We start from the raw sequence: 17,976 nt of genomic DNA on the forward strand, positions 1-17,976 counted from the left end.
TATTCTTTTTCGAAAGTGTTTACTCATGTGATTCGATGAAATCATCTATCTCAATATTGTGATATTTAAAAAAATTATTGCTTATTTTTTCATATCGTTTAATCATTAAAATTCCTTTATACTAATAATAATATTGTTTGATTAATTAATATCTCATACGAAAGTAATTAATCAAACATGATATACCTGTCAATTCTACTTCGTTTTTTTGGTTTCCTATTTATTACCAACACCATTAACTTCAAATAATCCTTAAAAAATATAAAAAGAGAAGTAATGGAAATATTCATAATTTTAAGAACTTCATGGGAGAAAAATGAAATTAAAGAATTCTCGTTATCGTCCTCATGCTGATTTTTTGATAATTAAATATTTGGCAGCAGAGCCTGTCCATCGTCTTTCTTCTCTTATATTTTCTTCCATCTCAAATAAAAATCCCATTCGCTTTGACAGCTTTGAAACAGAAACAAAGACCAAAAAACCACAACAGAAATAAAATTAAAATCGAAAACGCAAAGTCGCAAACACACTCTCTGTTACATCCCATCGGTTACATCCTTATTTACGATCCTGCCCCTGTCCTCTCTCTCCCTCTCTCTCCCTCTCTCTCTCTGCAACTATTTTATTTTATTATCTATCTTCCACAAATGTCCCTTCGCGGGGCCTATAATTACATTTTATCTCAATCGGAATGATTATTCAATGAGAGTGTCGACGACGGCGTTGTTCACTCAAATCCTTCTAGAAGATTCTGTAAGATATTTTACATGTTATTTGTTATTTCCTTTTATTTATTTTATTTAAATGATTTTATGATTCAAAAACCTAGATTTTTGTCCTTATTGAATGGTTCAGGAAATTTTTCTTATCTAAATTAGAAAAGCCAATCGGTTATTAGTGATTACTTAAAAGTTTTAGTTCACATTTATGTGTCTATTGGCGTGTGTTAATCCATGTCGCGAGTTATTGCTTTTAGTTTAGGCTTGAATTCTTCAGTTTATTGTGTGTTTTTGAATAGTTTGGAGAATTAAGTAGTCTAAAGATTGTTGTTGAACTGTGTAATTTGAGTTCTAATGTGCCTGTCATTTCAAGTTGTTAGGACTTTAGCTTTAACTTTAGTTAAATTCGTGCCCTCTGCTTGGAAAACTTTATTTGTTTATTAGTGGTTTGTTATTTTTATTGTAGATATTTATGGTAATCGTGATCGTGATCATGTTGGTATATTTAATTCGTAGTGGATCTAGTGTGACGATTGGGGAGCTTTATTTATGTGATGTACTGTGTTCAGTAGATGGGCTTCTATGGTCATTTACTCGAGGTAATCATTTTGGAAATTTTGACACATGTTTAAAAGGAGTCAGTGGTGTGGATATGCTGGTATTTATTGTCAAATGTCTATCTGTGGGATAGAAAATTTACATCTTTCATAGGTTGGCATTGGCAGTATTCAAGTACCTTGTCGCATTTGAGGATGATTTGTTCCCCCATAAGTTCGTTTCCTTTCCAGTTGTTTCGGGTGTGAATGTAGGTCTCCGGTCACATCCTAACTTGTCCTTGCCACTTTGATAAATAGCATGTTCCACTTGTAGACAAGTGGGTGGCTATGTTGAGAAAATGATACCGAAATGAAGCTGAGTTGGGTAGTGCTTCATTTGGCGAACTAAGACTCATTATTTGGGCTTTCGCTTAAATCTTAAATTGGGTTCTCAATCAAGCCTTACTTATTAGTTGGTACTGGTAAATGATATTCTGACTTTTTATTTGTCAATACAGCTATTGAGCTCATCATGACCATGATATGAATTGGCAAAAGCATGAGCTGAAATGTTGAATATTTGAATTCATTTGTTTATAAGCCCTTGAGTGTGTTTATGTTTTTAGTAGAAGATTAGCTGCAAATGATGAGAGAGAACATTCTCAACCATATGGAAATATTGACTGTGACCTAGTTGATAAATTTTTGAAGTGGAAGTATAGAGTGAAATGAAAAGCGGAAGAATGAAACACATCTGCTGGGGATGGGAGGTTTTGTTCAGAAAAATAGATTTAGGAGTATATCTGACACGTGACTGTAAACTTATTTAGGTTGTTATCAGAAACTTGCCTGCAATTTCGTAAACGAATTGAGTCTGCTTCACCAATTGAGGAGATACTTTTAAGAGGTTGAGAATAGAAGAGAGTGCTGAGGTGCAATGATATTAGACTGTGACTCTTAGAATTTGGTAGATAATAGAGCTAGGGTGGGAAATTACAACCTTGGATATCAACTATGCAGGGGAAAACTTTAGCCTTGTTCACCGCTTAAATTTGTTGAATTGTATGTTTGTGGCTCTCTTAGTTCTTTTAGTAGGATGGGCATAACTTTAAAGGAAAACACTATTCTACAAATCTTTTGCAACTAGCAAAGATAAAACATAGTGCTTTTTGACTCCTCAAAGAATTTGATAGGTTCCCTGCAAATAAAGGATCCATATCTTTGATATAAGTACACAATTATTGGTTTCATTAATAATATTCAATCTATTGGTGAGATCTGGAATTTTGTTTTAATTGTACTAATTACTAAATATACTTTTATTGTTAAAAAATTTTGTGTGAAAGAACCGCACAGAACAGAAATGTCACAAGCATTAAGCTATAAATAATTTTTTAGGAGTTATTTGTTTGTTTAATGCTAGTAATTAATGATGGACACTTTCTAATATTGTGTGTTGTAGACGTTTGCACACCAATTGGTTATGGAAAATATTGGCCTGCATTCTGTTGACTTTCAAGTTTTCCTATACATTCTTCCCTGTGGCACATATTTTCTATTCTTAACTCAGTAAGACATTCTTACAAAATATTGAAATGGTGATTTCTTTCAATTTAGGTTATGCTGTCAGTGCGATCTAAAACTTTCCAAGTGTTTCATGGAATGTTTTCGTGACAATATTACGGATCTTCTATGCCTCCTGGCTTCCTGTTAATTAATTTTGCAAAAGCTTGATCCTCTCTGCTGGAATTGCTTCCCTGCTCGGTTTGGAATTGTGAGTAATAAGTTTCACAAAATCTTAATCTGCTTGGAAATGTGTTTGTCTGAGTTCCCAACTTTGTATTGTGCGATCTTCTTCGCTTCAATATGCATATTGTTAATATGCAATCCAGTGCCTTCATATTGATGTCCCAGAAAAGGAAAATATAAAGTAAAATGATTCAATACAACCCTAGGGATTTCAAATGATTAGTTGTACTAACTTAGAAAAAAATTAAATTAAACTCAAAACCATTGGTTGAAGCTCTATTCTTGTTGATCTTTAAAGAGCTTAATTGGGCTTTTGATTTATTTTGAAGAATTGATTGTATGTTTGTCTCATATTGATTGTCAATCTATATTCGTAATAGCCAGGTACTATCTGAATGCCACAATTATGTAAAAACCTTGATCTAGTGTTTACTAATAAATTTCTCAATAACATCCTAGCATTTTGTTTCCATCTCAGATCAAGATCACCGTTAATATTAATATCTCAACTGCTGCTCCCTATTTAGATGTAATAGGCATCAGTTTCTGATATGTTTCAAAATGTACGCTTTCATATAAAATCTATGGTACAATGGAGATGTAGTGTTTTGGCTTATTTGGCTAGAAATGAACTACAATATTTTTGGGGATTCTTGAGAGGAAGATGTCAATTCTTTGAGGGTTAGAGCCTTGTTTCTAGCATCTTTTTGAGCCTCAGTTTCAAAGGAATTTTAAGATACTTGTTTATTTTTCATACATTTAAATTGGGAAGGAGCTTTAGGTAAGGTTGATTTTGTCTTTGTTTCATATGTTTATACTGTTTAGCCATCTCAAGATAGAAACTTTTTTCCCCCCCAAATATGCTCTCTCAATTGTAAATTCTTTGGGTGTTTTTGTGGCTAGTGGACACCTTGTTCAACTTTTGTAAATCTTTTTTTTTGTAGAAAAAATGTTCCATTGCACATCTTTCTGAATATAAAGGGTAATGACTGATGAGTTGATAGAAACTTTGGGTCAACCCTGGAAAATATCAAGAGCGCAATAGTACTCAACTCTCTTATGTCTGGCTTCTCCTAATATACATATGATGGTAAGTGGGATCTTTAAAATTAGAACAATGATGGTTATCCTTTTGTGGGATCAGATAAATTTAGCATTTTGAATATTGGCACTTAGTTTTACTTGTAGATTAAATGATTTTGTTTCACTTTGAGAAACTTTACTTGCTTCTAATTACTTTTAGACGATCATAACGGCAACAATCTCCCTCTGTTGCTTTGCAGATGTTAAACAACGAGGAGAAAAATGGTTGTCAATTTGGTTTAGACATCTATAGTAGAGAAAAATAGGGGAGAGGGAACGAACAACGAGTGAGACTTCTCATACTGCTCATCAACCCTAGTGTTCCATCTTATGTATATAGGATAATAACAGCATGCCCTCTTTATTGACTTCATGTTCTTAGTTACCAAGGTGGCTACTTGGTAACTAAATCATATCAGAGAAGTGATTCAAAGAAAGTTTCTTTATCCCCCCCCTTCTCTCGGTGTGTGATGTGCAAGCAAAGTGCAGAAAATTCAAATCATCTTTTTCTTCGTCGTTTGTAGCTTCAACATTGTGCAAAGAAGCTAATATTTTGTGGGTCATTCCGGGTTCTTGTGATTCTCTTCTTGTAGAGTATTCCTTTGCTTTTGATAGAACAGAGGCTAAAACTCATTGGAAATGTGCAGTATCAGCTCTGTTTTGGATAATATGGGAGGAAAGAAATGTTCGTATTTTTTAGGGGAAAAGTGCTGATAATGTTGAAGAACTGTGGGATAGAGTTCGTCTTCTTGCTTGATTTTGGGCTTCAGTTTCTATGGAGTTTTAAGATTCATCTTTTTTCTTCATTCATCTAAACTGGGATGGGGTTTTGAGATAGGGAGTTATAACTGATTCTAGCATGTATAGGGGTGATTGGGGATACGTTTGTATGGCACAAATAGGCTTAGTTTTGTGTTTGCTTAGTGACAGCTGGTCCACTTTCTGTATTAATATTTTTCAACATTAATACATTTTTGAGTTTCTTATCAAAAGAAAAAAAGAAAAAATTTTAAGGTGACAACTTGGCTGCAGGAAGGTTGGGGATTATATGTATGCTTGTTTACTTGAATTGACTTCTCTTTAATATCTGGCATTTTTGCAATTTGGCATGACTTCATTTTTTACTACCTTGGTATTTCCTGCTACATTTGTTGTCATTGCATTATACTTTGTATTTCATTATATTTGATAATTTGAATTTGCTTACCTTAATCATTTACTTGTCTTGTCTGCTTTTATTGTCATGGACATAGATTGATGTGAATAAAGTGCATGTAAACTGTTGTTTTGTTTTTATTTTATAAGTTTGACGGGTGAATGCTATTTATAATTGTGATTGCTTAACTTATTCTTTTTCCTTTTTCTAGGTTCCCTCTAATTGCTGATTATTCTAGTTAACCAAAGTGGTTGGATTACTTTGACCGTTCAGAGTTTGGATTTTAATGCAATAAACAAAATTCATTTCATTAGAATCATGGAGCTTAAAGTTTCATCACCTAAGCCAGCAAGTCTTTCTCCTCCAGATTGCACCAGTGATCCTGAAGAGAAGGAACTCAGTGATGAGGATGATGACGACCGCAACCATAAGCATCGTAGGCGGGAGACACGGTCACAATCTTTGGAGAGAGATTCTTTGGATCAAGTATATATGAGATCATATAGAAAGCGCAACAAACCTTTTGAAAATGGGCACTCTTTCAGGGAGAATGAATCTCAAGCAAGTGAATCCTGGAAAAACTATAACATTCCTCCCCTAGAGAAGGACTTCACAGCAAAGTTTGAGAGAAGACGCCCCGGTTTTGCATCGCTATCCCGAGCACCTTTGGATTTGAGTCAAAGAATCAGGGGAAACAATACATTTTATGGGGACCTTGGGCCTGGAAGAGGAAGAGGAAGGGACTCTGCTTCCTGGAATCAACGTGATACTAGATTCAGCTCTGTTGATATTGCTTCTCAAATACTTCAGCCAGCATCCATGCCACCAAGTCGCTTTGCTGGAAGGGGGCTTCCTAATATTTCAAATTCGCAGAATGCATCATTTGCATTTGGATTAATTCCAGGAGTACCAAATGGTGGCTTAGATACACTCCCCTCCATTGGTTTGCAGGGGACACTCAGACCACCACTGAACTCCTCGTTAAATATGGGCATTTCACGCCAACGATGTAGGGATTTTGAGGAGCGAGGATTTTGTCTCAGGGGGGACATGTGTCCAATGGAGCATGGAGTCAATCGTATTGTTGTTGAAGACGTTCAGGTATGAGCCTTTAGAAAGTTGTTTCCTATTTCTGGGACTTCGATGGCCTGTTTGAATATGCATGATGCATGGTTGTTGTTTTTGTTTTTCAAGTTTTTCTATCAAAAGTCCAATTTTGGCTAATGGTAAAATATGTCCAGTGCATCTGACTGGAACAACCAATCACTTGATTCGGGGAATGAATGTCTATTGCAATTGAAATACTCTATTTGTCCGTTCTAAAAAGTTGCTAGTGATGTTTTTGTTCTTTCCTGTTTCTTGTCGAACACCTGCTGGATGGTTGGTTATAGCCAATCTTAAAATTTAAAAGGCTACACATGAATCGGAGGCTTCATATGTTGAACTGAATTTGTTTACCTGCCTATTTTTTGTTATTAGTATTCTCATTGTTATCTCCATGCGTAATATTTTTTTGATATGCAATATACTTGCAGACCTTATGCCGAGTCATAGGATGAATAGGTCATTGGCTTTTGTTGGTTTCATTTCAAGTTGTTTAGTTTCTTCTATTTCTTCCATGACTGATAGTCTTTGAATGTTTAACTTGAGGAGAAGTCCCTGGATGATGGGGCTGCTCCAATAGATAATCATTTTCTTTGTGCCTATGGATCGAGTTTGTTGCTTGAGGAGCCATTATGGAGACCCCTGCAATTCTAAATTCCTAGCCATTTGCTTTTTTTTTTTCGGATTTTTTCTAACTAGTATCAGGATGGGTTTGAGTTCTCTATAATAATTGAATGAATATACAATGCACTTACTGGTTTGTGTGGTAAATTGTGAGCTTGGCTTCCTTCTGGTTTTGATCCACCTATTTCCATTGGAAAATAGCATTCTTTTTTGCTTGATTAATGGATGTTGCATGTAAATAAAATCTATTGCCTTTTGATTTACAGAGCCTTTCACAATTTAACCTCACTGTTCCACTCCCAAGTGCACCGCTACTAGCAACACCTGCTGGACCAGGTCTGCTATCTTCGGTTGGTGCTGCTTCAACAACATTGATGAATAGTAAAGGAGTGCATAACAAAGGTAGCAAGACTGGATTGATGGATGATGGCATGGGCTTGAATGGTGCGTATTCTGATTCTGCAGCTGCAGGCGGAGCTGATTTGTATGATCCAGATCAACCCCTGTGGAATAACAACGGTCCAGATACATCACCTGGCCTTGCAGCACTACATTCATCTAATGATGAAACTGAATCCTTGTTGAATGAGGATTCATCAAATAATCATCATCTGAGGGCATCTGATAGTGCTGATAATGATTTGCCTGTGAGAAATGCGGGGACTGCTGCTGTTTCACAGAATACAAGTATGTCTGTTTGGGGTAGAATAGGCAGTTCAAAAAATAGATCAAATGTGAAAGAGAAAATTGATGCAACGCTAAATTCATCGGATTATCTTGAGAATGAAACAAAGGAAGATAGGGAGGCATTACCCAGCCTTCAGGGTAGTTACCATAGAGGAAAACGGATTATTGAAGGGGATGCTATCCAAAAGAATATGGATCCATCTACCAAGGCACAGAATGATCATATGCGTAATATCCGGAAACCATCTCAAAAGGCATTGCGTACCCTATTTGTCAATAACGTTCCCCTGAAAAGTAACAGGAGAGAGGCTCTTCTTTCTCATTTTCAAAAGTTTGGAGAGGTTGTAGACATTTATATTCCATTAAATAGTGAACGAGCTTTTGTACAGTTCTCCAAACGAGAAGAGGCAGAAGCTGCTCTAAAGTCTCCTGATGCTGTTATGGGTAATCGATTTATCAAGCTTTGGTGGGCTAATCGTGACAGCATACCAGATGATGGAATAAGTGGTGTTAATGTATCCATGACTTCTCACGGTATGACAGCTGCTTCATTTCCAGCGCATACCTCTGTTACTAACAAAGTGAAAGACAATAATCTTCAATCCACCACTCTGAAGGGAGGAAATATTGTTCCTGCTGCTGATGTTTCTCTGCCCGCTCCTGATCACCCTACTGTTATTACAAATAGTCCCAAACCTCCACCTCCATTGCAAAAGAAGCTGGACAATCTTGAGCAGTTGAAGGAGGAACTCCGTAAAAAGCAGGAATTGTTGGATCAGAAGCGGAATGACTTCCGCCGTCAACTGGACAAATTAGAGAAACAGGTAACACCAATTATCCTTACCTTTAAAATTACTTATAATGTATTATAATGATTTTTCAAGTTTGGTTATAGTGTGTTGGCTTCCATTCAGTGAACTGCATTCTCTGTGCTGCTCTAACACAGTCAAAATGCCAAAAAAATGCCAAATTATTTGCCTGAAGTAGTACCTACATCCCTAAAAGCAGAAATAGGTGGTACTGGTGTGACCTTGAACTTGTCTTTTTATCATTTATGTAACAGTTCTAGAGAGAGTGGAGGGAAGGCGCATATGAGAGATTACATGGGAAGAAAATAATTTGCATTGTTCCCAATTATACAATAATTGAGATTACATGGGAAGAAAATAATTGCATTGTTCCCAATTATACAATAATATGATGCCCGTCTTGTTGAAGGGGCCATGGGCTTTTCTCATCACAGATCATACAGATACTTAATGTCAGTTCTTTCTGTTTAGTTTTCCCTTCAGAGCGGTCAGGGAGATATAATCTATTTCCCTAGTGCAACTGCTTTTCCATTTTCAATAATGTACACCATTTTAGCTTTCTATCAAAAGCTAAATATGGTATATGAATTATTTATTATGTCTAAGACACATCATTTCTGTAAATGGCTATTCTTAAATTTTAACTTTTTGCAGGCTGGAGGCAAGAGTGATGTGGTGTCTGAGAAAGCTGCTAAAAGACTTAAAGTGGGAATAGCAGCTGATGTAGCAAAAGCGACAGCAAGGTCCTCTGATTCTACTGCAGCTGTGGCATCACCACGTGCTGAGATGATGGCAGACAAGAACAAACTAGTGGATATTGTTTTGTCTCCTAGTCAGAAAGTAAACACAGCCATGGTGCTGCAAGAATCTACAAGCTTCAAGCAGCAGATTCGTCCATTAGCACCTGCAGGGCCTCCATTTTTGATGAATAGATACAAATTGGATAACCGACCTACAGCATTTAGAATTATTCCACCTTTACCTGTGGGTTTTGCAGATGTAAGTTCCTCTTCCTCTCTCTCGTCACCACCCCCACCCCCCCCTTCTTGCTTTAATGTTTATGGCGTCCGTAGAATACATTTCTGTATCATAGATTTAGGAACTGGGTGGATGCTCTTAGGGATTAGTAAACCTTGAGAACTTTTAGTTGAGTGCCGATCCAGTGGCTAAATTGTCATGATGTTCGTCTTATACTTAATTTGAGATTTTAGGATAGGATCCTATACTCAACTGCCTTCTAATCAACAGTCTTTTAAAACAAGCATCCTCTTAAGAGTATATTAACAATAATTAACAAGAGAACATTCTCTGTGCAGTAATGTGATCATTCCTCTTGATAAATGAAATCTAATGATCCCGATTTTTATAAATGCATTTATATGGTCATTCTCCTAGGATCAGTTGCTTTATGCTGTATGTATGTCTTTGTGCGTCCCCCAATGAAAGGTAAACTAAAGTCTGTATGCCCTTTAGGTTGCTGTCTTGAAAGAGCACTTCTCATCATATGGTGATCTTGCTTCTGTTGAGTTGGAAGATGGTGAAGTCCTTGAAGGTGATAATGGATCAGATGCATCAAAAAATTGCCAAGTTCGTGTAAGTTTTACAACACGCCGTTCAGCTGAGAGGGCATTTCTTAGTGGTAAAAGCTGGCAAGGCCACGATTTGCAGTTTACATGGCTGATGCCAAGCAGTTCTAGTAATGACCTGGGTAACAAAGAGAAGACATCGACTTTTCTTAAGGGGTCTTCAGATACTGATGTTCAGAAAGAAGAGAAACTGTCATCTGTTGTCTCCCAGGAAGCCGCAGCATCAGGTAATGCTGAGTCTGAAAATTCAGAGAGAAAAAGTAGTGTTGAGCATGCGGAGTTGCAGGAAGTTTCTCAGCCTAGTCCGACTCCGATGTCTGCTGAGGAAGAGTCACCTAAAGACAATGTTTGTTGAGGGCGGGGCCGATAGTCAGAATTGTACAGTGAGGTAAAATGTTAAATCACATTGAAAACTAATTTTCAGGAGCCTTGGCTTAGTAAAATTCTGGAACTTGATTTTCCGGTACAGCGTTTTCTTTTGCATCATAATGGGATATGTAAAAATGAAAATTTTTCGGTTTTTGACCAGTCACAGGGGGTTAAAAGGATTTAGCTGAGTGATGATTGTGTTGTCTTTCTAGGAACAAAAGGTAAGTTCAGAAATTCTGTTGAAATTAATTAAAGGGTTAAGGATATTGGGAACTGTTCCCATTCTGCTTTTGAGTTATTCCCCATTGAGATTATCCAAGAAATTCTAGAATTGATGTCCCTTTTTTACAAAACTAAACAAATTTCTTTGGAGCTAATAAAATTATAATTGCGCCAAATTCCCACTAACATTTTCAAAATGAAAACGTCATTTATTAATTTATTTTTGGCCTGGAGAGAACTTAAGTGAACGGCCGTAGGAATCATTTGGAAACAAAATTTTCGAACTTATTTTGCTAACAATTAGGAATTCTAACATTCGATTCTTAATTCATCATTCTTTTGCTTAAATAATCTATGGAAGCTGATTGCTTGTTTTCGGCTTCGTTTGGTACAACTTATTAAATAGAGCTTATAGCAATAGAATTTATATCAATATAGTTTTTGGACAAAAGTTATTGGATGTTTGGTTGTCAATAAAAAAAGTATTTTTGAACTATTAAACTGCTTGGTTGTGTAAAATTAAAAGTGTTTTTATGTAATTAAATTATAAAAAATGATATGTATTCATAATTATATAACATGTAACAAAATACTTCCGAGCTATCAATTAATAAGAAAAAATCAGTTCAATCATTTCTTTTAGTTTCAAATTTAAAAATTGCATCATTGATATATTCTCCCAAAAAAATAATACTATCCAAATTAAAATGATAATCAATAATATAATTGAAATGTTAACGGAACATGAGAAGTGTCGCAATTTGATCACGTTCTTGGTCTATTTCACGTACGTTGAATGAACTTGTACTTTGTTCATCATTGTTCTCTTCCCTTTGATTCTCACTTTCATTTGTTGGAAGCAATTCATCATCATTATCAAAAGGTTGAAATTCTTGGTCATTATCTGCATATTTTCTTATAAAATTATGAAAAATTATTGAAGCAATCACAATTTTCACTTGCTTACTAAAAGGGAAACTAGGCATTTGTCGCAAAATTTTCCATCTATTTTTCCAAACACCAAAAGTCTTCTTAATTGTGCATCTCAAAGAAGAGTGGGCAAGATTAAATATTTCTTTTTTTTTCTCTTAGTTGACTTCCACGTCGAAAATCTGGAAGATGATATCGTTCACCTTTATAAGGACCTAAATAACTTGTCATGTGAGGATATCCAATATCTACTAGGTAATACTTACCTGTAAAATAGAAATTCTATGATTGAAAAAGAATTAAACAAACTTATATAGAAATGTATCATAAATAATATATTATAACTAACATGTAGGTGGATGAGGAAAGTGCAAATAAACCTATTGAATAATATAATAAAAAAAGATGAAACAGTGGCAATAAACCTATTGAATATTATAATAAATTGGTCAGGGGTCTTAAATACACGTCAAGTGCATGATAAAAACAAAGAAGAAAAAGGTTTGAATAACATGATAAAGACAAAGAAGAAAAAGTAGCAGGAGACATTACCTGGCATGCTCCTCACGGCGGCTATGACTATGATTGTTTTCTCAAGTGTTGGGTATGTGTAGGGATTGCAAAATTAAAGCGCTGGTTATTTAAAAAAAATAAGAGATAAAGTAAAGTGGTGGCAGCAATATGTTTATATGGCGGCAACAATTTTTGTTTGGTAGATTTTATATAAAAGGTATTATGTAATTAATGAAATATGTCAAGGATATTTTTAATATTATATATTTTTTTAGAAAAGCTCTCTAATCTTTACTTTCAAAAGCTCAAATTTTGAGCTTTTGCTAGTAGATGTAAATTAGCTTATTTAAGCTAAAACAACTCTACTAAAAAAAAATCAAACACCATAAAAAATTTTAAAAAATACTTATGGATTAAATAAGCACTTATACCTCTTAAATAAGTCATACCAAATAAGCACTTCATCTTAGCACCCATAAATTCTCTGTTTGTGGAAGTGGATAACATAATTAATAATGTTACATAAATTTTGTGTCAATTTTGTAGTTAAAATATTACCAAATTTATGTACAAAGATCAGAATCAATTGTTACCACTTTTTACATTTTTGAAATCCATTGCAACCCACGCAGAAAAGTAGGGGCGGCAAAATGCATAAACAAACCGAATTCAAATTGAATCATAAACGAATTTAGCTTAAAATTTGCTATTTCAGATTTGATTTGTTTATTAAACGAATTGAAATCTCAGGATTCGAAATCCATTGATCTATTGATTGAATACTCGGTTCAACTTGTTTAGTAAAATTAATAAACAAATCAAATTAAATCTAAATTTGTTCATCATATAACAAATACATAACGGATTAAATTGAATATAAATTCGTTTACAAAAATATAATTAATAATGCCACCTTAAAGAAAAAAAGGATTGGTACGAACTAAGATCTCGTTGAAGGGAGCATCACTCCTTAACTTTTGAGATACAAGGACACAAGGCCAGTTATCTTGACAGACACAAGATCAAGCAATCACATAACTCACTAGAGGATGAACTTTTAAGTCTTCAAACATTCTGGAACTGTAACTCTCCTTCATTTATCGGCCACACCATTAAAATAGTGGCCGAGTTTGGAAGATTTAGAATTCCTTCCGATCAATGCTGTTTCCCCCCAGACCATCTAATAATAATACAAGCTTCCCTTCCAGGTTTCAAAGGTTGCTTATACTCTCGGAAAATTCTGTTTGTCCTCAATGCTTCAAGCCTGTAACATTCATTGCACCAATTCTCCTCTTCAGTGGGAGAGCTGTCAATCGTGCTCTACATCTGATCTTCCATAAATTTTGCCTTCCAAACCACTCATTCCATAATTTGATGCCCTGTTTAATTTACTATTTTAACTTAGAAGGGGCATCAGTTTGAGGTTTGAAGAATTACTTGAACTGATCTCATCCAATCATCTGCTTTGGAGATAATTGTGTTCAGATTGCCACCCAATTTGACAAACGCTTTTTGCTACGCAGGTTCTTTGTACTTCTCCTACAAAGCTTCCAGTGTCATCTAGCTTGCTTCTAATGGATAATATTTCATTTCAGACCCATAAGAAATTCACTCTTTTGAAATAATAGGGCATTCAGCCTTTCTGGGAACAATCTCACTACGGCTTCATTCAAAACGTGGTGCTGTAACCGAACGGACTGAAGAAGAGTCAGATCGTGTTGTACAAATTTTACCCATATCTCTTAGTTTGGAATTTTAAATTCGAGCCCCCATCTTTGACTCCATGTTCTTTCTTAAGCTCCTTCGCATCTTGTCTTGTCAAGCTGAAGTCATCCATGCTATATGACTATTTATATGGATAACCACCTATTTGTCTTGCAGAATACCTTCAGTATCTCACCTACATTCAAATTCAGAAGTAATATTATTTTCTCTCTTCAATACGAAGCAAAAAGAGACGAGGTTCTCCATATAATAGAAAAAAATTTCTACAAAACAATAAAGAATCTGAAACAAGTTCTGTAAAATGCCAACCTCACAATGCTTCTGTTGGGTCTTAGTTCAACCTTATTAAAGCAAACAATACAAGAGATATTTTATGTAGTAGGCACAACTACATATATTTATTATCATTCATCTAGTATATCGGTATACAGGCTAGATTTTTATACTCTACTAGGTGCACATAAGCAAGTCCAGTACAAGCATCAACATTAGTGCATTTACTCCCTGCAAATATTACGACGTGATGCATGTTCAAAGAACACAATCAGGTACTGATACAGAAGTGTTCTTTTTTTTTTTAATACTAACATTACAGTCAGTCAACTGCTGATATTACTACCAATTGTAAACTTATAATGAAAGTATTTATGGAACTAGTTATGTTTGAGGGGTGACCAGTTATATTCAAAAGGTGTTTACTCCACTCACATTTCGTAAGAAAAAAGACTGATTTTACTCAATTATTCCTTAAATAAGGGAGGAATTAAATCCTCATATTTCAATATGAAGGCTTGAACTATAGAGACTCGAACTGCTACCCTCACAGCTCACCACTCAACCAAAGGCCAAGTGGCAATGATAAAATGGTTAACAAGAGTATTTCTACCTAAATTTGCCTAGTAGTGGCCATAGCTTTTGACCTATTATATGATGGCACTATCTTTTTTTTTTTTAAAAAAAATAAAATTATGTACTACATTGAGATTCCATTGAAATTTCAATGAACGATTAATTTAAAGGAAATGGTTCTTGTGATAAAAAATTTCCAAAGTACACTACACTTTGGTGAGTATCAGTCTCATTTTTGTTTATGACATGAATTTGTCCTGTTTGGACACAGGACATCACATACCTTGTGCTAATGCTGCTGTTTGCACAATAATAACAACCTTTCTCATAGGTTCCGCTCTTCCACCATCTGCATCACGTACGATGACTAAAGACACATTGAACTTACGATTGGGGTACATGATACACTCTTCTGATAATACAGTACCGAATGCGTATTCGTTTTTTGTCTCTCTATTGGCCCGCCTTTGGTCTTTCGTATGGGTGTGTTTCCAGCCACTAATCGTGCTAGGAGCAACCAATGAAAATAGAGTTACAAGTTCTAGGGCAAAGGAGAAACAACCTGGGCTTTTGAACATGAAGCTTGAGGACACGAATGGGGCTTCGGTCGATAGTCTTTCTCTTCTGTTTCGCCTTGGAATGCCTATTTACAAGGGATTATGGTAGTTTACTACTTACTTTCATATAGCCACTTACACCTAAGCGGTTCAACTCAGGTGAGGCTGTGCACAGGTCTGAGCAACCTGGATGACTAAAGACATATGGAACTTCTGATTGGGTTACACGATACACTCCTCTGATCATACTTCCAGCGAAACATAGCATCTATTGCAATTTTATTCCACCTGAAATTTGCGCTCCATTCCTTTCCATAAACTATGGATCATATACTTGCACGTAAGATTATTTGGTGCAAACCCTAGTCTCAGAAATCTTTTCTGCAGCTCCATTAATTTTGATAAATCACCATCTTCAGCAAACATGTTGAAAACTGCATTGTAACTTTCAGTATCATAAATTTGAAATTTCTTTGCGAAGAAGCCCAATAATGCTTCAGCTTTATTAACATCCTTTTCCATGCAGTACCCATTTATTAATACACGGCATATTTGTGAGTCAGGTAGCATGCCAGACTCAAGCATTTCATCCATCAATGATACAGCCTCTCCACTTCTGCCTATTCCACAGAAGCAGCATATAAGAGCTCTATACGTAGAAAGACTTGGTTTTATATTCCTATCCACCATCTCATCTTTTAGAAGCAAGGCATCTGCCACTGAATCACATTTGCAAAGGGACTCCATCAATTCATTGTAGATTTCCAAACTAGGCACATAGCCATCCTGACCAATCCTTTCCAGAAGACTCGTGGCTGCAAATGGCCGATTATCTTGGCACAAGGCAACTATTAGATAGTCATAAATATCCCGAGAGATTGAGACTCCAAATCTCTGAAGCTCAACAACCAAATTCAGAGCTGAAAGCAGCCTGCCCTCTTTTCCATATCCCTGAACAATAATCTGACAAGTAAAAGTATCTGGATAAATTCCATTCCCCATCATCTCATAGAGCAATGATTTTGACTCTTGCATCTTTCCCTCCTTGCAATAGGCAAAAATAAGAGTGTTATATGAAACAATGTCAGGACTCAACCCTCTGTGAACCATCCGATGGAATAGCTGATGAGCTTCTCTCACCTTCCCCTCTTTACAAAGACCATTCATCAGTGTAGTATATGTAACCAAATCTGGCAACACATTTCTCCTGTACATGATCCGATACAAATAAAATGCATCATTTAACCTCCCTTTCTTACAGTAGCTACTTATCAGTGTATTATATGTCACCAAGTCCGGATCGAACCCTTCTTCTTCGATCTTTTCCAAAAATCCATTCACCTTATCCACATCTCCATTCTTGCAAAACACATGAGTCAATATATTGAAAGTATGTGTATTTGGGCATATCCCAATTCTCCCCATCTCCTCATAAACTTGCCAACACTGATCAATACAATTTAACTTCAACAGGCCATTTAAAAGAAAATTGCAAGAAACAATGCTAGGCTGAAAACCAACATCCACAGTCTTTCTAAAAGTCTTAAAACTTTCTCTAATCAAACCCACTTTCACATAAGCCTTAATAAGCATATCAAAAACAACAGGATCCCAATTACAATCTTCTGTACACGAAATCAAATCCTGGAAAACATCTACACTATGTGGACAATCTTTAACCAACTCAACCAATTCACACAACATTTTCATTGCGAAAGAGAACTTATTGTTCCAAGCTAATATATGAACAATGAGGCAATAGTTACTGCTAGTAGGTTTAATTTCCAGATCATTTTTAACCCAGTTAAAGAAAGTGAGGGCTGATACCGAATCAGACTGGCATCTCAACAAAACCCTTGAAATTTCATGAGCACCCAGATGAGGAAGAAGGGGTTTTAAGTCATCCTGAAGAAGGGTCAAATGGGAATCCCCCTTTTTGAGGGATGAACAAATGAGATCGACAATTTTGTTGGGGTTCTGAGTTTCAGGAAGAAAATTGTAAAGTGGGTTGGACAGTGATTTGTGCTCAGAATCTTCTATGATTTGCAGAGAATATGAAGATGAAGCCGAAGAAGAAGAAGAAGAAGAAAAGGCTAGTTTCGATATAAAATTTATGTAAAAGGATTGCTTTTTAGGTGAAATGACGAGCATTTTTTACCAATGGATTTTTTAATTGAAGCTTAATAAATTCATCCGCAGGTAATAATTACCGAAAGAAAGAGAGACTCGAAGTCTCGAACCAGAAGCAGGCTTCGTATACCTGACTATTTCTGATCTTCACAATCTAACATTGGGGTCCCTAATATTTTATTATTTTTTAAGGGGCATTTGTCTTTCATTTGTATCAAATACGCCCCTAAGTTCCACCCGAATAACAGTTTTTTATTCATAGTCTCATAACGGAGTGCAACCATAATTTGGTAATGTTTACGCTTTTCAAATAATATATCTCCGAAACTTCAATCCAACGCAACCTGTAATCGATTGCAATTATGAGTTGAGTGAGGCCGCCACATTTTGGATGATGGAAGGGTTGAACAAATCAACAAATTATTTCACTAGTAATCAAAGTATTACCGTTTGAAATATGAATGACGTATCACTTGAGATGAATATTTCGTGTCCTTCATTATGTTCGCAGAGATGAGAAAAATCCACGCCATAGGGATCTCTATATGCTAGCGAGTTCAAAACTGGGAATTTTGCTCTCCTTGAATGCCCAGTTATTAGTTATAGAATGCAATTTAATAGCTCCAGT

The 17,976-nt window shown here is 35.6% G+C and overlaps 2 protein-coding genes and 1 non-coding gene across 8 annotated transcripts; 1 reads left to right on the forward strand and 2 right to left on the reverse strand.

Moving 5' to 3' along the window:
• Positions 1 to 374: 374 nt before the first annotated feature.
• Positions 375 to 10,757, forward strand: LOC102624841 (zinc finger CCCH domain-containing protein 41). Of its 6 annotated transcripts, none has more exons than XM_052434784.1 (7): positions 375 to 753; positions 1,236 to 1,318; positions 2,873 to 3,029; positions 5,455 to 6,344; positions 7,238 to 8,482; positions 9,122 to 9,466; positions 9,941 to 10,757. In XM_052434784.1, the coding sequence occupies exons 4-7, from the start codon at positions 5,562 to 5,564 to the stop codon at positions 10,406 to 10,408; spliced, it is 2,841 nt and encodes a 946-aa protein (XP_052290744.1). In that variant the 5' UTR covers positions 375 to 753; positions 1,236 to 1,318; positions 2,873 to 3,029; positions 5,455 to 5,561; the 3' UTR covers positions 10,409 to 10,757. The 6 variants fall into 6 exon arrangements, with proteins under 6 accessions (XP_052290744.1, XP_024951028.2, XP_006470268.2 ...); XM_025095260.2 differs by lacking the exon at positions 1,236 to 1,318 and adding an exon at positions 3,949 to 4,094; XM_006470205.4 differs by lacking the exon at positions 1,236 to 1,318 and adding an exon at positions 4,288 to 4,374.
• Positions 10,758 to 12,934: 2,177 nt separating this feature from the next.
• On the reverse strand, positions 12,935 to 15,269 carry LOC102624379 (uncharacterized). The gene is made up of 2 exons (XR_008052461.1): positions 15,224 to 15,269; positions 12,935 to 13,987 (listed from the first exon to the last, which is right to left on the reverse strand). It is a non-coding gene; the product is annotated as an uncharacterized LOC102624379 (transcript).
• LOC127898566 (pentatricopeptide repeat-containing protein At5g40400) lies at positions 15,266 to 17,502 on the reverse strand. Its single transcript, XM_052435299.1, has one exon. The coding sequence runs from the start codon at positions 17,367 to 17,369 to the stop codon at positions 15,498 to 15,500; it is 1,872 nt and encodes a 623-aa protein (XP_052291259.1). The 5' UTR covers positions 17,370 to 17,502; the 3' UTR covers positions 15,266 to 15,497.
• Positions 17,503 to 17,976: the final 474 nt, after the last annotated feature.

This window comes from Citrus sinensis, chromosome 2 (genome assembly GCF_022201045.2).
Source record: "Citrus sinensis cultivar Valencia sweet orange chromosome 2, DVS_A1.0, whole genome shotgun sequence".
Lineage (NCBI taxonomy): Eukaryota > Viridiplantae > Streptophyta > Magnoliopsida > Sapindales > Rutaceae > Citrus > Citrus sinensis.

What these genes read in the sequence shown, in the direction of transcription:
- LOC102624841 (XM_052434784.1), top strand. Translation starts at nt 5,562, where the DNA reads ATGGAGCTTAAAGTTTCATCACCTAAGCCAGCAAGTCTTTCTCCTCCA. An exon ending in TTGTTGTTGAAGACGTTCAG is followed by an intron (nt 6,345 to 7,237) that starts GTATGAGCCTTT and finishes TTTGATTTACAG; the next exon opens with AGCCTTTCACAATTTAACCT. An exon ending in TGGACAAATTAGAGAAACAG is followed by an intron (nt 8,483 to 9,121) that starts GTAACACCAATT and finishes AACTTTTTGCAG; the next exon opens with GCTGGAGGCAAGAGTGATGT.
- LOC127898566 (XM_052435299.1), bottom strand. Translation starts at nt 17,369, where the DNA reads ATGCTCGTCATTTCACCTAAAAAGCAATCCTTTTACATAAATTTTATA.